We start from the raw sequence: 17,570 nt of genomic DNA on the forward strand, positions 1-17,570 counted from the left end.
TTCCCACCTGGAACCACGGAAAAGATCTTGAAGATCAGTTCTGTACAAATTCAGGCTGTGACACTCACTTTGTTGGTTCTTTTACCAAACAGCTGATAAATCACTGTTACACTACCAGATAATCTAGCCCAAACTACCTGTCAGCGCTGACTCGGCTAAACACCATCTGGTTGGTTTACGTAAACCCTAACCCTTGACCCCCTTTTGACCTTCTGCCTCTGCAGACCAATTTGTTTCAGCTGGGTTAAAACCAGTTCTTCTTGTTCCAGGTGTGTTTCTCAGACTCCCTGGTGAGACTTTTTCTGAATAAAATACCCAGAGGAGCATGAAATTGAGATAAAAAAATAATGCGTCTTTTTATTCTACTGAGTAAAAGGACAGGCTTGGGCGTCTACACCCCTGTTGATCTTTCACAAACTTCCTCCTGACTGTGGCATCTGCAGATCTGGTCCCATCTCGCATAACTCATCCATGACCTGCTTGTACAAACACACACACACGCACACCAACCCAACCACACACACACACACACACACAAACAAACAAACACACGCACACACACACGCACACCAACCCAACCACACACACACACACACACACGCACGCACACCAACCCAACCACACACACACAAACAAACACACGCACACACACACACGCACACCAACCCAACCACACACACACACACCAACCCAACCACACACACACACACACCAGTAGAAAAAACATACATCATCTGCACATTTCTTCAGTCCTGCAGGAATCTCAACAAATTTACAGATTGTGCTGACCAGTGTTCTTCTCATTGATTGGCTCTCTGTTACGTCCCCATGTGAGTCACTGTGGACAAATGAGGGGGGAATGATTTAATCGGATCCTTTTCTTTTCAACATGGTTTAATGTAAAGTTTCATTCAATACAAACTTTAGTTACACCCATCTATCGAGACAGAGCCTGGATTTATATTCTGAACAGTTTAAACATGTTTAAAACAGAGACTTGCGTGACACGTCTAAAATTCGCACCTGCTCCGCTATTATGGAAATTAAACTAACAAGATGAATAACATGAAATTATTTTAGGCGCAGACAACATCCCCCACACTTTTGAAAAGCTTGCAACGCGCCTGTCAGTGTGTGTGACAGCTAATGGGACTTTAACTTCATTCTTTGTCTGTGATAAGCGCCATATAAATAAAATATACTTACTACGCCAGAGCAGCTCAGATAAACACAAACATCATGATGATGTCACTTTCTGCCAATATCTGACTGCTCAAAGGGCCACAGGTAATAACTGTTGTCTATGACCTTTGACCTTAAACTAACTGCATGTTTAAAGCCACGCCCCCTCTATATGTAAACAGATGGACACACCCACAAATACCCTCAGGCAAATGCAATCATGAACAGTAATTCCAGCTGATCAACATGACATTGCTACATTAGCCGCTAAACGCTGCCCATGAACACAAAGAACAGTCCCATGATGCTTTGCACCTGTGACCCCTGCCTCTTGGGTTTCCACACACCTGTATGTTTTCATACCTGATTGCACTTATTTTAAATTGTGTTTAAACATTTAACACGTCATATTTTAAAGGCACACTTCGCAGCTTTGCTTGCTTTTAGCACCCTCTAGTGGCCGTGTATTAAAACCAAAAGTGAAACTCCTCGCTGTGCTTTAGTCTTTTTAACACCTTAATCTAATCGCGCCTTCTATAGTGTCTACAAGGCTGGTTCATCACTAAATCAAATACATCAGCTGTGTTCATGATCTAATGGAATGCAGGAAACATGCTGGAAGCAGAATGCAGCGCCGGGTATGTCATCTCCATCTGCTTCAGGTGGCGCCTGAGAAGGGTCTGCAGCCAAACTGGGTGGGTGAGGGTGAGTGACATGTCATTAATCCTGTGAAGGGTCATTTTGGAACATAATGACTCAAGAAAATTATTTAAAAATAAGAACAAGTTACATCGTGTGGCTTTAAGATTCAGTCTCTCGTGTCAATAAAAACAATAAAATAAGAATAAAAATTAAATTAAGAGTTTTCCTTGTTATGGGGAGCAAAAACAAACGTTAGAATTCTAAATATGGAAAAACGTGTTTAATTATAAAATGTGTTTTATGAGCTAAAAGTGGCTCAACGCTAGATGTTAGCCAGGAGCTAACACACACGGATGTGGGACTGATGCAGAACACCTGGCGTGCCGTGACGTCACACACATAGTTTAGCCATTGGGGTTGTTTAGATTTATTCCGTGAGTTTTATGGTGTTTCTCATGTGTGTGACCACGTGAGCCAGGTGTGAACTGACTAATTATCATCTAAAAGGATCAGATGTTTGAGATTGTGAGTGAGCTTTAATTAACCATCGCTCTGATCTTCATTGTTTTCCAACGGATTATAATCCAGATGATGCCGTTACTGCAGGGCATTCCCACCAGGCGGCGGAGGCGGGCTTCTGGAGCCTGTTAGCCACGCCCCTCCACCGAGCTCACACCGCGACAGCGCGCAGTCCACCGGGGATCGACGCGGAGCTGGGGCGCAGAACCCACCGGGCGGGGAGCCAGTACCCGACACACTACACTGACACCGGAACCACTGAAGCAGTTCGGTTATGAATCCGGTGGGGAGTTACTATTGAACCGGACTGGACCCGTAACCGGAAGAGAGATGCTGATCCAGACCGACTCGGTGCGCCTCCGGGGCTGGTGATGCCCACCGAGCAGGGATCTCCACCCAGCAGCAGGAGGAGCGGCTCGGAACCACAGCCTGTCGGGGTGCAGAGGATGGTGCTGGTCCGGTTGAGGACATTATGGCTAACGGAACCGGTACCATCATGTTAAAATGCGTCGTGGTGGGAGACGGTGCGGTTGGTAAAACGTGTCTGCTGATGAGCTACGCCAACGACGCCTTTCCGGAGGAGTACGTTCCCACGGTGTTTGACCATTACGCAGGTAGGGCCGGTTCCACTGGGCTCGGATGGGTTCTGGTCTAATGAGGCCCAGGTGACCACCAACTCCGATGCTCCTGACATCAGAACCACTTGTTTGCCTCCTTCATTACAACCGGGGGGGGCTCCACCCACCCAGCCCCTCCCTCCAAGGAGGACCCCCCACCCACACACACACACACACTCTCTCTCTCTCTCTCTCTCCCTGCAGTGAGCGTGATCGTGGGAGGGAAGCAGTACCTGCTGGGACTCTATGACACAGCTGGCCAGGTACAGTTAGCCCCCCCCCCCCCCCCCACACACACACACACACACACAACAGGTGATGGGGTGCTGGGCGGGTGGGGGTGGGGTGGTGGGTCAATGGTTCCATTATGGGGAGAACAAGCGTGCAATGTCCAGTAGAGATGTCACGTGGACTTATTCTCTCACTGAGAGGAGTTTGTACTGAAAACACACACACACACACACACACACACACACACACACACACACACACACACACACACACACACACACACACACACACACACACACACACACACACTGTATCCTTGTGTAAACCGTCCATTGACTTCCATTCATTTTTGTGACTGTATTATGCCTAGCCCATACTCTAACCATGACCATAACCAGTGCTGTTCTATTTCTAATCCTATTCTAAACAAAAGTTAATTCACACCAAACCTCTAGAACCACGTTTTAGGGTATTTTGTCATCGTGTGGACCAGCCAGATGTCCCCACAATGTGGAAATGTCCACACTCTACAGGTTAAAGTTAAATTTGTCCACTTATGCTTATAAAGACAAGCACAAACACACACACACACACACACACACACACACACACACACACACACACACACACACACACACACACACACACACACACACACACACACACACACACACTTAGACATAGCAGCATAAATATTTTGTATAAAAAAACCTTTTGTATGAATTATCATTTATTTCATTTGGATGCTAATTAGCGTCCCTAAACAATAATCTAATTGTTGATATCCTTTAGCTAATTTCTGCTTTTCCAGTTTTGTGGTTTATTATTATTATTACCATAAATCCTCTAATACAGGCCGGTATTCAATTAAAGGCCGGGTCTCCAATTTTGGCCGGTGTCGGAGTCGGCGGAGGTGAATAATGGCCGGCCTCTTATTGTGGCCGGGTGGAATGTGGTAACAAGCAAGTACGGGGGCGGTTGTGTCATCGTCTCACTTTTGATTTGCGAGTGATAGACCGCGAGGGTAACTTTAACCGTGCGGAGACGAAGAGGAGGCGAAAATTTGATATCAAGTTCAAAGAGACCGTGCGCTGCAGAACACTGGGGAGCAATAGGGGTTGTATGAACTAGTCGACTTCACTATAGTGACTTTTTATGCCTGTCGTCGACTAGTCGCTGTCACGAGATAATGACCGGCAAGATGCAGCCCTCGGAAAAGACAGCAGCCTGCTGTCAGCAGGTGACAAGCTCCTGCGCTCGGGGGGGGGGGGCAACGCGCTCTGCCAGAGCGTCGGTACTGACACGCGATCGTTCATGTCGGTTCATTTCCTTTAATGTTTTCTGTCTTTTATTTGCACCTGATGTGTTTCGCTGCTGTGGAGCGGGGCACTTCACCTTGTCCTCCGACGCACTGATCACTGATGCGGCCGCCTAGCAGGGAGCTCTCCGCTGTTTTTGCGGTCGGTAATCTGCCTCCTGAGCACGGCCACAGTAACAATCAGGTGTTGCCAAATTATTTAACACGCGATCGTTCATGTCGGTTCATTTCCTTTGATGTTTTCTGTCTTTTATTTGCGCCTGATGCGTTTTGCTGTGGAGCGGGGCGCATCAACTTGTCATCCGGTGACGCACTGATCACTGATGCGGCTGGCGAGCAGCGAGCACTCCGCTGTTTTGCGGTCGGTAGATCTTTTAGAACTGCAGTTCAAAGGTAACTCATGAGGTGAATATATATGAACCCAGGTAGCAGTTTTTCTTTAGGATTGAGAGGAGATGCAGGAAGATAATAAACAGACAGGACAGAAAAATAGTCAAATAAAAACAAGTTAGTTTTTGTACCTGGTGATTGCAACAAACGGACACCATTGAAGGTAATCAGAAGTGAGGAACAGAAAATGAAATAATTATTTTAATGTTTAGAGCAGCAGGCACTCCGAGAGGCTGCAGGCGCATCAGTGAGTTTGCGGCCGCTGCGCAGGGGGAGGGGGGAGAGGGCTGAAGCAGAAACTACCGTTGTTAAAAGAAATGTGTTTAACTTTGAAAATGTGGGCGCAATATTAATTGTCAAAAACTCCAACGAACCATTAGTTCATTTTGCTCAAATAGAAATAGAGGCCTGCCTCTAATACTGGCCCTCCTTCCAATAAAGACCTGGAGCTTGATTAGCTTGAGTCAAATACAGGCCCGGGCCTGTATTAGAGGATTTACGGTATTATTTCAACTGAACTTATTGAGAGACTGATCTGCAGTAAATGGATAATCCATGTTAATGAGCATATTTAGCATCAGGATTAGTACCTTCATTAGAAACCTGACATATCCAGTCCCAAACATGTCTGCTGCCCCCTGGTGGAAGACCTACAGGTGGTGAGGGCCTGTTTTATTTCTTTATTACTGTGAGGTTGTTATAGAATGAATGAAGTAAGACTGATTATCAGGATCCTAAGGCTTCTCCCCCTCCGGTCGACACATGGCTCCCTGAACGGGGCTATAAAGGTCATTTTCTGATCCTCTCTGCCTTTTGCCCTGAATCACAACCACGTGGTACTTCAGTTTAAATGATAAATGATTCTGTGTGTTTTGACTATGTCTGTCATGAACCTTGAGATTCATTAGCTTGTAAAAATTCATAATTAAAAAGACTACAGGTCAGATGTGTCACATATGACATGACAGCAGCCTCTCCCCTCCCCCAGCGTAGGATTATTGTGGTTTTCTCCATGTTTAATACTTCTTCTGTGGCCCTGGAACTAGGATGTGCAGCTCGCTAAACTCTGACATTTTTCCTCTTTATGTCTGGTTTGATGACATCAATCTGGTTTTCACACAAAGTCTAAAGTAACTTTTGCCACCTGTAGAAAATCAGCGTTTTCTTGTCATCAGCACGTGTCTTTAACCTTTACAAACAGCATGCGTTAAATCCACGGAACATGCCAAAGAGTATCCGAAAATAACTTTTACCCCAGTCATTTTTTGACAGTAGGGGACCCATTAATCGGAAGTAGATGGGTGTGGCTTAGGCTCCACATAGCTGTTATACTCCCTTTAAGCCATTTAAACCCTGATGTTTGAGGGATTTGCAGAGCTGCACACTCTGGGTAAAATGTGTCCAGAAAGGTCATGTCTGCCTGCAGACACATTGTTCAGTACTTTGCAAAACAACAACCTTCTCTCATCTCTGTAGAGGGATCAGTAATAAGCAGTTAAAAACTAAAATACGGTGCTGAACCAACAGACCAGTGAATGAATACATTTAGTCAGATATAAATCTTGCTTTGCAGCTGTGCGTGAGGAGGGAAGTGGATTCAGCCAGTTTTAGAGCTAAAGTCTGTGTCTTCTGGTGAGAAACAGTTGTCCTGCACCAGACTCACAGCTCTGTGTTTGTGCTGTCCGGATAAAAAACTCAACCAAAACTTTAGAAGCCAGCCTCTAAAAAATCATCCAGGGAATAGCCTGTGTTTCATGTTCTCTGTAATGGATGGAGCGCTGCCCCTGGCACACAGAAACAACCTTTGTGTGTGTGTGTGAGTGTGTGTGAGTGTGTGTGGGTGAGAGAGAGAAGGCTTGGCTTTAGGCTGAATCCGAGCGCTTCTGAAATGGACGACTTCTCCCAGATGTCGGCTGCGGATGCCACCGGCTGCCAGGAGTAGAATTACTGCTCCTGAAAAAGCCCCCGGCTCGGCTGACCTCTTCATGTGGAGTGAAAGGCCAGCTGGTACCGTTTATAGCTTCAGCGTCTGATCAAAGACCCGCCGCCCCAAAGAAGGAAGGAGGCAGATGGGGGTGTTTGGTGTTGAATCTTGCTCTCTTCAGTGGTAAAACTGCTGTGCTTTGATCAGTGACTCTGCTGTTTGTTGAAGCAAAAGATTTTTGCACCAGATGCAAATTGATGCTGCTGCATTAGTTTTGCATTAAGCCCTGGAGCATTAGCCTAAAAGACACACTCCTGAACTTTGTGGATCTATGCTCTCTGTCGCCCTCTCCAGGCTTTCTGCGTAACACCACTGTCATAAAGTCCAATGTCTGTCACGCATGAGAGGCGTGTTTAGCTGTTTCCCGACTCGCGGGTCAAATAAACATTAAGTGGCATTTCAGCATTGAATAAAGTTTTATCAGGACTGTATAACAACTTTATTCCCAATCAAACACAATAACCTCGGTGAAATCATTATCACTCACCTATCCATTAGCAGCACGGCTAGGTCAGAGTTCGTAGTACATGCTGTTCTTTCAAGAAGAGCTCTCCAGCGAGGACAAGCCGGTCCAGTATTAACTCTGTCTTTGCTCTTGTTCTTTTCCTAGATTACTCTGATGAGGGGTTTCTAGCTTTCTTTGGATCTGCCATTGCTCAAGTCTCTAAACCGCAGATCTACCACAGACATATATACGTAGACGTCCCTTAGACTGGTGCTGTCGTAGTGGCCATTGTCGATACGGGATCTGCTCGGGTGCAGGATCGGCTCGGGGTCTTTCGACTGCCGATGACGTCAAAGTAGTTGATTGGCTGAACATGAAGCTTACGGAAGTGACGTTATCACGTTATGATTTTGATTGGTCAGAACAAATTTGCGGTCATAGTCTTAGCGGTTGTAGTCCTGTAGTCCAAAAATCAACACTTTTTGGAGAAAATGTTTGAATTTCTAAAGGAAATGTAAAATATAAGCAAATGATAAATGGTGACCCTCAAAAGCTCTTGATGTTGATGAAATGGGGCAAAATAAAATATAAGAACATTATTGAAAGACACCAAGCAATGTTTTGAGTCAAAGAATGTATTTAGATAACAACTAAGGAAATATACAGATGAACTCCACATTAATACAAACAGATATGGCTTCACATATAAGAACTGTTCTATTTTTTGTCAGTCCGATGTTGGTTTTATGCAGTTTCACATTCTTTACAAAACAAAGATAATATGGTGTTTTATTAACAAATTACAATTATAAAGAAAACATTTAGGTGTTAACAAACAAGAATTTATTAACAAATCGAATTTGTTGTTGTTTCGTCTGACCTGCGGCCGCATGTCTTGGACACTCGGGTGAAGAGAGGGGTGGAGCTGTCAACTGACCACTACCTGGTGGTGAGTTGGCTCAGATGGTGGGGGAGGATGCCGGTCATACCTGGCAGGCCCAAACGTATCGCGAGGGTTTGCTGGGAACGTCTGGCAGAGTCTCCTGTCAGAAGGAGCTTCAATTCCCACCTCCGACAGAACTTCCAAAATGTTCCGGGGGAGGCGGGGGACATTGAGTCTGAATGGACCCTGTTCCGTGCCTCCATTGTTGAGGCGGCCGACCGGAGCTGTGGTCGCAGGATCGTTGGTGCCTGTCGTGGTGGCAACCCCCGAGCCCGCTGGTGGACACCGGCGGTTAGGGATGCTGTCAAGCTGAAGAAAGAGTCCTATCAGGTCTTTTTGGCCTGTGGGACTCCAGAGGCAGCTGACGGGTACCGGCAGTCCAAGCAGAACGCGGCTCGGGTGGTCGCCGAGGCAAAAACCCGGGCATGGGAGGAGTTCGGTGAGACCATGGAACAAGACTTCCATACGGCTTCGAGGAGATTCTGGTCCACCATCCGGCGCCTCAGGGGGGAAAGCAGTGCGCTACCAACACTATATATAGTGGGGACGGTGTGCTGCTGACCTCTACTCAGGACGTTGTGGATCGGTGGGCAGAATACTTCGAAGACCTCCTCAATCCCACCGACATGTTCCAGTGAGGAAGCAGAGTCTGGGGACTTTGGGTTGGCCTCTCAAATCTCTGGTGCTGAGGTCACTGAGGTGGTTAAAAAGCTCCTCTGTGGCAAGGCTCCAGGGGTGGATGAGATCCGCCCGGAGTTCCTTAAGGCTCTGGATGCTGTGGGGCTGTGTTGGCTGACGCAGCTCTGCAATATCGCGTGGACATTGGACATAGTGGACATAGTTATGCTATTCATGGATAAAACATCGAAATCGTGATAAAATATTGGAAAAATCGTGATATTCTATTTTTGCCATATCGCCCAGCCCTAGATGGCGTTAAAATTGTGGAATGTGGCTTTAATGCTGATGTTTTTGCATTTGCATACCAGTATTACCATCCTGTCTGCTTTGGGACTAAATAATAACATATTTAAATTTGTAATATTTCATTAAACTGTAAAACTAGACATGCATATAGCTGTTTTACCTGATGCAGAACAAGGAAAGCCTGCAGCTAAAATACAGTTTAGTAACATTGTTCTAATAAAGAATCCTTAGATTCATCAAGTACTTTGGTGTACTTGTACTACACCAGCTATAGCCACTAAAAGCTGCACCATTAGACCCCTGCACGCTCTTGTACATGTGCAAATGTTGGGGCAGCTGCAGTTAGAAATGAAAAGGCTGAGCTGAGTGAGAGAATTACCTGAGACTCCATGTTGGATCTGCCTGGACTTGCTCCTAGCTATTTATCTGAACTCCTCGTGCCATATGTTCCGTCTCGTGGATTGCGTTCGGCTGACCAGCATAGGTTGAGTGTACCTACCGAGGCTACAGAAAAGATGTTTTAGGCAAGGCAGCTTTATTTCTAGAGCACATTTCAAACACAGGCAATTCAATGTGCTTTACAATCATCAGGACATGATATGAAAACAACATAAAAAACAAATTAAAATGCACACAGATAGAATTACAGTTTAGAGCTAAAGGAGAAGACTAATTTACAGCACAGATTACAGTGGAGATGAAAGCATGATAAGAAACAATTCATGTAAAGGCTGATGAGTGCATTAGGGTTTTAGTTTAGTTTTAAACAACACTAGGGTTGAGGCAGATCTGGGGTCATGGGGAAGCTGATTCCATATGTGTGTAGCATAATAACTAAATGCATCTCCACCATGTTTGGTTCTGAACCAAGGTTCTACCAGCTGATTGGATCCTAAGGATCTCAGAGCCCTATTGGGTGTAGACACAGGAATGAGATCGGACATGTATTTTGGACCCATGCCATTGAGTGGTTTATAAACTAGTAGTAGCACTTTGGAGCCTATACTGTAGTTTACTGGTAACCAGTGTAGGGATCTAAGAACAGCAGTGATGTGCTCCGTTCTCTTGTTAAGACTCTAGCAGCAGCATTCTGAACAAGCTGCAGTTGCTTCACAGCTTTTTTGGAAGACCAGTTAGGAGACCATTGCAGTAGTCCAGCCGACTAGAAATAAAAGCATGAATGAGTTTCTCTAAGTCTGGTCTGGACATGAGACCTCTGACTCTTGATGTTTGATGAAGGTGATAAAACGCTGACTTATTTATAGCCTTAATATGTCCAGAGAAGTTCAGGTTGGAGTCAATAACACCAAGATTTCTAACCTGGGTTTTTGTCTTTATACCTCTAGAGTCTAGCTGAGCAATAACATCCATTCTATCCTTCTTGTTGCCAAAGACAATAACTTCAGTCTTGTATTTGTTTAGTTGAAGGAAGTTTGACTGCACCCAGACGTTTACTTGTTCTAGGCACTGACAGAGTGAGTCCAGTGGATGACAGTCACTAGGTGATAAGGCTAGGTAGATCTGGGTGTCATCAGCATAGCTGTGATAGGCGATGATGTTATTAAGTATGAACTGACCCAGGTGTAGGTCTTTCTCTGTGGCAGCACCGACTGTGGAATATGTTGCCATTAGGCAGGCGACATCTGTTGCCATTTTTAAAAAGCTACTGAAAACGTACTTTTACTCGACAGCTTTTACTAATCCAGTAGTCCTGTTTTTTATCATTTATGTCTGATTGTTTACGTATTGTTTTTTATATTTTATTGTATTTTTACTTGACTGCTTGTATTTTTTTTTATGTTTTTATATGTCTATGTTCAGCACTTTGGGCAACACTGTTGCATTTAAATGTGCTATACACATAAACCTGATTTGGTTTGATTTTGATTACAGACGTTGTGTCTTTGATCAGCTGAGATGTTCAGGAACCTTTAATAGAACGTAACACAGACATATTTCATCTCAAACAACAGCAGCTCAGTGGCCTAGTGGTAGAGTGTCTGCCCTGAGACTGGGACATCAAGGATCAAATCCCGGTCGGGTCATACCAAATACTTCAACAATGGGACCCAACGCCTCCCTGCTTGACACTCAGCATTAAGGGGTTGGATTGGGGGGTTAAACCACCAAATGGTTCCCGAGCACGGCCACACATCAGTGTGTGTGACAACTAGTGGGACATTGTAAAAGTAGAATCTGTGCGTAAAAATGATCTTTTATTGTTGGACTCAGACTCGGACTACTCCATGCTTGTTTCTGATGAACGTGGGCTGGTCTTGTAAATCCTGACTGTGTTCGTAACAAAGACCAGAATCTCATCAGTCGTATCTACAACACAACCCATTCATACCCTGCTGATGATAAGCTACATCATAGCCACAGCGGCCCTGGGGCTCACTGACGGAGGGGATGCTGCCACGCACATGCCACCCATCGCTCCGACCACCACCAGCAGGCAGGGAGGGTGAGGTGTCTTGCCCAAGGACACAACAACTGCGACAACCAGGGGTCTCATTTATAAAACATTGCATAGATTCCTTACTAAAACCGTACTTAAGCTCAGCAAAAAAAATGTACTTACGCCAAGCAGGTTTGTGATCTATCAAACATGGAGTACGCACAGCTGCACGCAATCTCCGCTTCATAAATCGGAGACTAACAAGAATGTTTCCCAGCTGCTTTTTAGTCACATCCCGCCCTCACCACGCCCACTTACTGCCATAAATAGCCAATGCAAAGTGCCTTGTGGATCTCATTCATATACATAAGCCGGCTGTTGCAGCATTTTGATCACGACCGCAGATCAAGGAAGCGCTATTTCACAAGCAGAAGTTGGGGTACTTGTTGGTGAGGTGGATAAATGAAAGGAAGTGCTTTTGCAAAGAAAATAAGAGAAAATCCACGGAGTGGCACAGCATTGCTGAAGCCGTCAATGTTGTGAGTTATTCAGAGAGATCTGTGGCGGATATTAACAAAAAAGGTCCAATCAGGATTCTATCCCCAGACTTGCAGGTGAAAGTCGCGCGCGCTAACCAGTCACCCAAACGGATATCTCCCTTGACCAAGTAGCCAGGGTGCATGATCAATCGGGTCACAGTGACAAGACACATACACTGTCACAGACGCATGACATTCTGTCTCAATCTGTCCCCCTGCTGATATTCTGCATTCCGCATTCTGCGCTTCAGGCTGTGTGTGTGTGTGTGTGTGTGTGTGTGTCTGCGTGTGGGGGGTCTTGTTCTGTGAGAAAATGAAGCGGTACAAGTGATAATGCTGCAGGATTGCATAATTGTATCTTCTCAGCAGCAGCACTGCAGGTGCTCTCCATGTCCAACATGTGCGTAAGCCAGGTCCTTAGCCAACTTAAAGTTGCGCACATTTTTCCACTAAGTTTTCTTTTATAAATCCCAAAGTTTGCGTGGAAAGTTGCTTACGCAGTTTTCCGACCCCGTTTTGTGCGTAAGCAAGCTTGATAAATGAGGCCCCAGGGCTTGAGCCTGCAAACCTCTGGGTATGGGGCAGGCACTGACCTCCTCTGAAGGTGTTGGAGATCAACTCTGTGTGTAAATCATTTGAAATCAGGCTGAACTCATGTTCATTCAGTCAGAGCGAGTCCTGCTGATTCAGAATGAGTCATTCGTTTCTTCCTCCCCCACCTTCCTTCCTTCCCTCCATACATCCTGTTCCATCATTTCCTCCTGCTCCTGTTGCTTCTTCTGGTGAAATGCAAACCCAAAACTGGATTTATCCTCACAATCATCTGGGCCTGTGATGGTGATGAGTCACAGCTTGGGGCTCTGACGCATCCCGTCAGATTATGGCTGGCTGGTCAGAGCTTCATGTTTCCTAAAACAAAAGCTATTTTATAAAGTTTGACTCTTTAGAAACAGACTCTTTGTGTTCTTCATTCAGCTGATCGTCTGAACCCAAATGTAAAGTCACACAAGCATGGCAGCATCATCAGGAGCGCTTCTCCTTATTAAATCTGTCGGTTTTTGGCAGTTCTGCTCCCGATGACGGGGCTCGTAAAGAAGAATGAGTGGATTATAATCTGCAGGGCAAACACAAGACGCACCCAACATTAATCCAGACCTCCTAACTCACTATTGCACACTCGCAACAATGGGTCAGTCATGCAGACGTTTTTACTTCTGCAATCTGAATTTTCTAGTTTTTTTAAACGAAACGGTTTCAGGGTTAGGGTTTAGGTCATTTTTAAAACCAAGAGCTGACAGAAAATGGATGGATGAGTTTTTTTTTTCATGTTTGGAGTGTTCCTAGAGGCAGAAGAAACCCACACAGCACAGAAGGTCTGATTCACATAAGCTGTCCCCTTTTAATTCAGAGTTTAAAGATGGCACTCCTGAACAACACGGGAGATGTTTTCACTTAGATTCTGAGAAAGTTGAGATGATTCAGATTTGTTGGCCAAAAAGTAACAGTCATGCTTTTCCCAGGAGGATTACGACCGCCTGAGGCCGTTGTCCTATCCAATGACAGACGTCTTCCTCATCTGCTTCTCCGTGGTCAACCCGGCTAGTTTCCAGAACGTGCGTGAGGAATGGGTTCCTGAGCTGCAGGAATACGCTCCCAGTGTTCCGTACCTGCTCATCGGCACACAGGTTGGTCCTATCCACGGCCTGGTCTGTACCGACTGTAGTCAGTCCCATGACTCTGAGACTGTCTGTTGATTTAACCTCACGCCCCCTAGTGGCTGGTTCCAGTACACATTTGAAGTCCTGCTCCATTCATTCAAACATATGGGACATTATGTACTTTTGTTTTTATTTTAGTTTTTTTTTCATCTTAATGTATTTTTATCTGGTTTCCTCCTGAGGCTGTAAAAGAATAGAGCATTTGCTTCCACTATCTTTTTTCAGTTCAACCTTTTAAATAGATTTAAGAGACTGGATTTGACTTTTTTTTGTTTGTTTTTAAGAAATCAGCTTCTTCATTCTGGATTTTGAACTCTTGAATATTTAAAAACATCTACTAATCTGTGGCTGTTAGGGGAAATTAGGAGGATACTTCTCCTTCCTCCGAGTGTCTGACTCTGCCCAGCAGCTGGGAACGTTATGAGAGCCAGTCTCGTTCCAGAACAGGCTGCTCCCATTCCTGCGCTGTAGTTGTGCATTTATAAAGTCAAGTATTTACTAACTGTTAGTTTGGAAATTAATAGTGTTTTAATAAAAAAAATGCAGATGCATCCATTTTTAGTTTAATTTTATGTGTAATCATGTTACGATGCCTCCAGCCACCTCCCCCTTTGCTGATGCAGAGGGCTTCAGAGTGATTTTAGGTTTTAATGAATGTGTTGAGCTCTCTGACAGCCAGGTGGGTGTTTCGTTTATCTCCTGGTCTGTTCTTCAGATGTGTCCTCACACATACTCACACAGAAATAATTAGTTTGTGGCTAAAGCAGGCAGAAGCATTGGTTGTTGCTGGTAAATGAGACCTTTTTGTCTGCTGAGAATCATAACCATCTAAAGACCATTGAGGAACCGTATGGTTTGCTGCAACGTTGTATTGCACAAGAACAGGAAGTGTGGGTCAACATGGTTTGTTTCATGTTGAGAAATCACTTATACAGTCCAGACAATACAGAAAGTACCAGATGTTAATAAAACGTAATCCTTTATAACTGCCTGAATGTGGCCTTGTTTCTGAGGAAAGGTCTCTTTTCTTCTCTAGATTGACCTTCGTGATGATCCAAAAACCATCTCCAAACTGAACAACATAAAGGAGAAGCCTATCACCATGGAACAGGGGCAGAAACTTGCAAAGGAGGTTTGTGTGTTGAAAAAAAGACAAGCAATTGAGAGGTGTCTATTTTACTGTCAGAACCCGGCTGGTGAGTCCAGTTAGGCTCTTGTGTGGGTTTCAAGCAGAAAGATGATTTATTAACCCCTGAAAAAGCTAAACTTAGCTGCCTTCCTTTCTCTAAAAACATCCAACAATACTTTCTTGGTCCAGCTGTAGACATGTGGTCTGAAGAAGAGTTTCATCTTAAACTGGTTGGATTTTATCTTTAGGAAGGTAACAGACTGCTTGTTGAGTGGGAAATGCCTGCATGAATCTGTGGCAGGGTTGGAATTACAGGGGAGCTATGGGGAGCCTGGCTCCCCTGAAAGGGTGACAGGCTCCCCTAGAAGCCCTCAACTTACACACCCAGGGGGAGCCCGGCTCATATCCTGTTTCTACCTAGATTACTTATCTCACTACACGATTTTACCTTTATAAAGTAATAATTTATAAGCATGTAATATTTGTGTATTTGATGCAATTCAGATCACCTTCAAAACTCAGTCCCACACCCAGGGCCGTTTCAAGGCATTTTGGGGGCCAAGGCTATAGAACCCCCCTCACTGGGCTCCCATGGAAGCCTCTGTGTAATTCTACCCTGACCTGCAGTCTGCAGGTCTGCAGCTGTGTACTATTGTAGAAACCATACAGAGGGGAGAGGCGGGTTTCATCTAATCCAAGCATCTTATTTCAAGGTTAAAGGGGTGGCTCATGAAAGTAAGTTATATTTAATGAAAAAAGACATCTCTGTAAAGCCAATGGTGCTATTTGATCATATATTGTGCCCACCTTTGCTCTGGATCGTATAAAACAGCAGGATACAGGCCATCTAAGTTTTCTGAGGTATTAAGGCACAAAATGAGCTCATCTTATGGTATTAAAAGCAGAGCTTCTGCATTTGGTTTAATGTTTCAGCTGTTTTCCCCCAACCAGAGATTATTAGTCTTGACGGGTTGTAAATGAAAAACTCGACAGAAACTGTTAATTTTCACAAAATCTGCTGATTTCATTCCTTTTGTCAGAGGTTTCTATGATTCCTGGAGTAGAATTACCAACTTTTTATCTTTCAACAGCTTTTATTGACAATCTAGGCTTAAAGATTCAAATCTAAACTCAAGTGAAGAAAAACATGCAGCTAATTCCAGATTGTTGTTTATTGAACTAAACTGAAAAGCGGAGTCTGGTTCTGTTGCAGGGCTAGGGTTGTGTGTTTGGGATCATGGTTCTGTTTTATGGTCCGGTTTGGTCCAATCAGTTGTCCGGCAGGTAGACTCGTGTTAGGAGAGTTCATGATTGTCTGTGTGACTGCATGGAGGATAAACCATTAGTCCTCCACCTCCGTGCTTACAGCTGGTTTCAGCTCCGAACATGCTACAGTGCATTATGGGTAAAGCACCCACCTTTGGCCACTGTTTTTCAAATCTTGTGATTTATTCAGACAAAACTTGTCAAACTTGAGCTGGCATGTTGGTTTTAGCGGTGACCTCTGACCTAGGCCTGATTGTTTTGGGACATCAGCTGTTTTTGAAAGTTTTCCACTGACCTTTGTAGAACGACGGGCTTACAAGGATTAGAGGAAACGACCCTTTGTATAGTTTTGAGGTAGGAACGCTGTCCATCATGTTTTAGTTGTTTCCCCTCTTCATTACACCTGATTTTAATCAGCAGGTGATCAGCCGGCTTCTGCTGCATTTGAACCAGTGAATCAACTATGTTGGAGCAGGGAACAACTAAAACATTCTGGATGGCGGCTCTCAGGGAACAGGGTTGCCTACCCCTCTTATAGTTTAACCTGCACATATTGTGAAGTGGTGAATAATGAAAACATTACCTGTTTTTCTTGCCAGATTGGTGCATGCTGCTACGTGGAATGTTCGGCGCTGACCCAGAAGGGCCTGAAGACGGTGTTTGATGAGGCCATCATTGCCATTCTGGCTCCAAAGAGAAAGAAAGGAGCTCTAAAGAGAAGACTGGGACCTCGCTGCATCAACTGCTGCCTGATCACATGATGCTGCGTCCGTCCACTAACCCAACGCTTTCTTTAAACTAGAGGAAGAAAAAAGCAGTTGAGGCAAAGAAGAGGATGGAAACAGACTAAAATGGGTTAACTTCACCTGGCAGCGCCCCTCCTCTGCCCAGGGTGTTGTTGTTTTTACCAAAGGAGCTGAAAGCCCAGTTTTTCTCCTCTTTTACAAAACGTCCGTCTGAAGCTTTGTGTTTTTATAACCGTTTGTCTTCCTGCTGCTGGATTCTGTCGTATAAAAAACTCAAAATCACCTTTAGGTTTAAGAAAGAGTTCATATTAAAACTATGGTAAATGGCCTGTATGTGATATAGCACCTTCTAGAATCCTGGAACCCTCCAAGGCGCTTTACAACACAATTAGTCATTCATCCATTGACACACACAGTTTCTACAGGCATCACACATTTCTATCATTTATACATGAAACAAAGAGAGAAAAGCAGAATGAACGCTGATTTTATTTTTATACGAAGCCAAAAACCCATTTGGCTGCTTTAGTTCTGACCTCTGACCTCCTGCAGGTCCGGCGTTGCTCAGCTGCAGCC

General features: G+C 44.7%; 1 protein-coding gene across 1 annotated transcript; it reads left to right on the forward strand.

Annotated features, from left to right (window-relative positions):
- Positions 1-2,598: 2,598 nt before the first annotated feature.
- On the forward strand, positions 2,599-17,327 carry LOC107374238 (rho-related GTP-binding protein RhoQ). Its single transcript, XM_015942386.3, has 5 exons — positions 2,599-2,957; positions 3,165-3,223; positions 13,656-13,820; positions 14,890-14,985; positions 16,848-17,327. Exons 1-5 carry the CDS (start codon positions 2,816-2,818, stop codon positions 17,007-17,009), a joined length of 624 nt encoding a protein of 207 aa, XP_015797872.1. The 5' UTR covers positions 2,599-2,815; the 3' UTR covers positions 17,010-17,327.
- The last annotated feature ends 243 nt before the right edge of the window (positions 17,328-17,570 follow it).

Source organism: Nothobranchius furzeri, unplaced genomic scaffold, assembly GCF_043380555.1.
Source record: "Nothobranchius furzeri strain GRZ-AD unplaced genomic scaffold, NfurGRZ-RIMD1 Scf020, whole genome shotgun sequence".
NCBI lineage: Eukaryota > Metazoa > Chordata > Actinopteri > Cyprinodontiformes > Nothobranchiidae > Nothobranchius > Nothobranchius furzeri.

Bases quoted from the DNA above. Each gene is read 5' to 3' on its own strand.
- LOC107374238 (XM_015942386.3), top strand. From the start codon at position 2,816: ATGGCTAACGGAACCGGTACCATCATGTTAAAATGCGTCGTGGTGGGA. The intron at 2,958-3,164 runs GTAGGGCCGGTT...CTCTCCCTGCAG, and splicing joins GGTGTTTGACCATTACGCAG to TGAGCGTGATCGTGGGAGGG. The intron at 13,821-14,889 runs GTTGGTCCTATC...TTTCTTCTCTAG, and splicing joins ACCTGCTCATCGGCACACAG to ATTGACCTTCGTGATGATCC.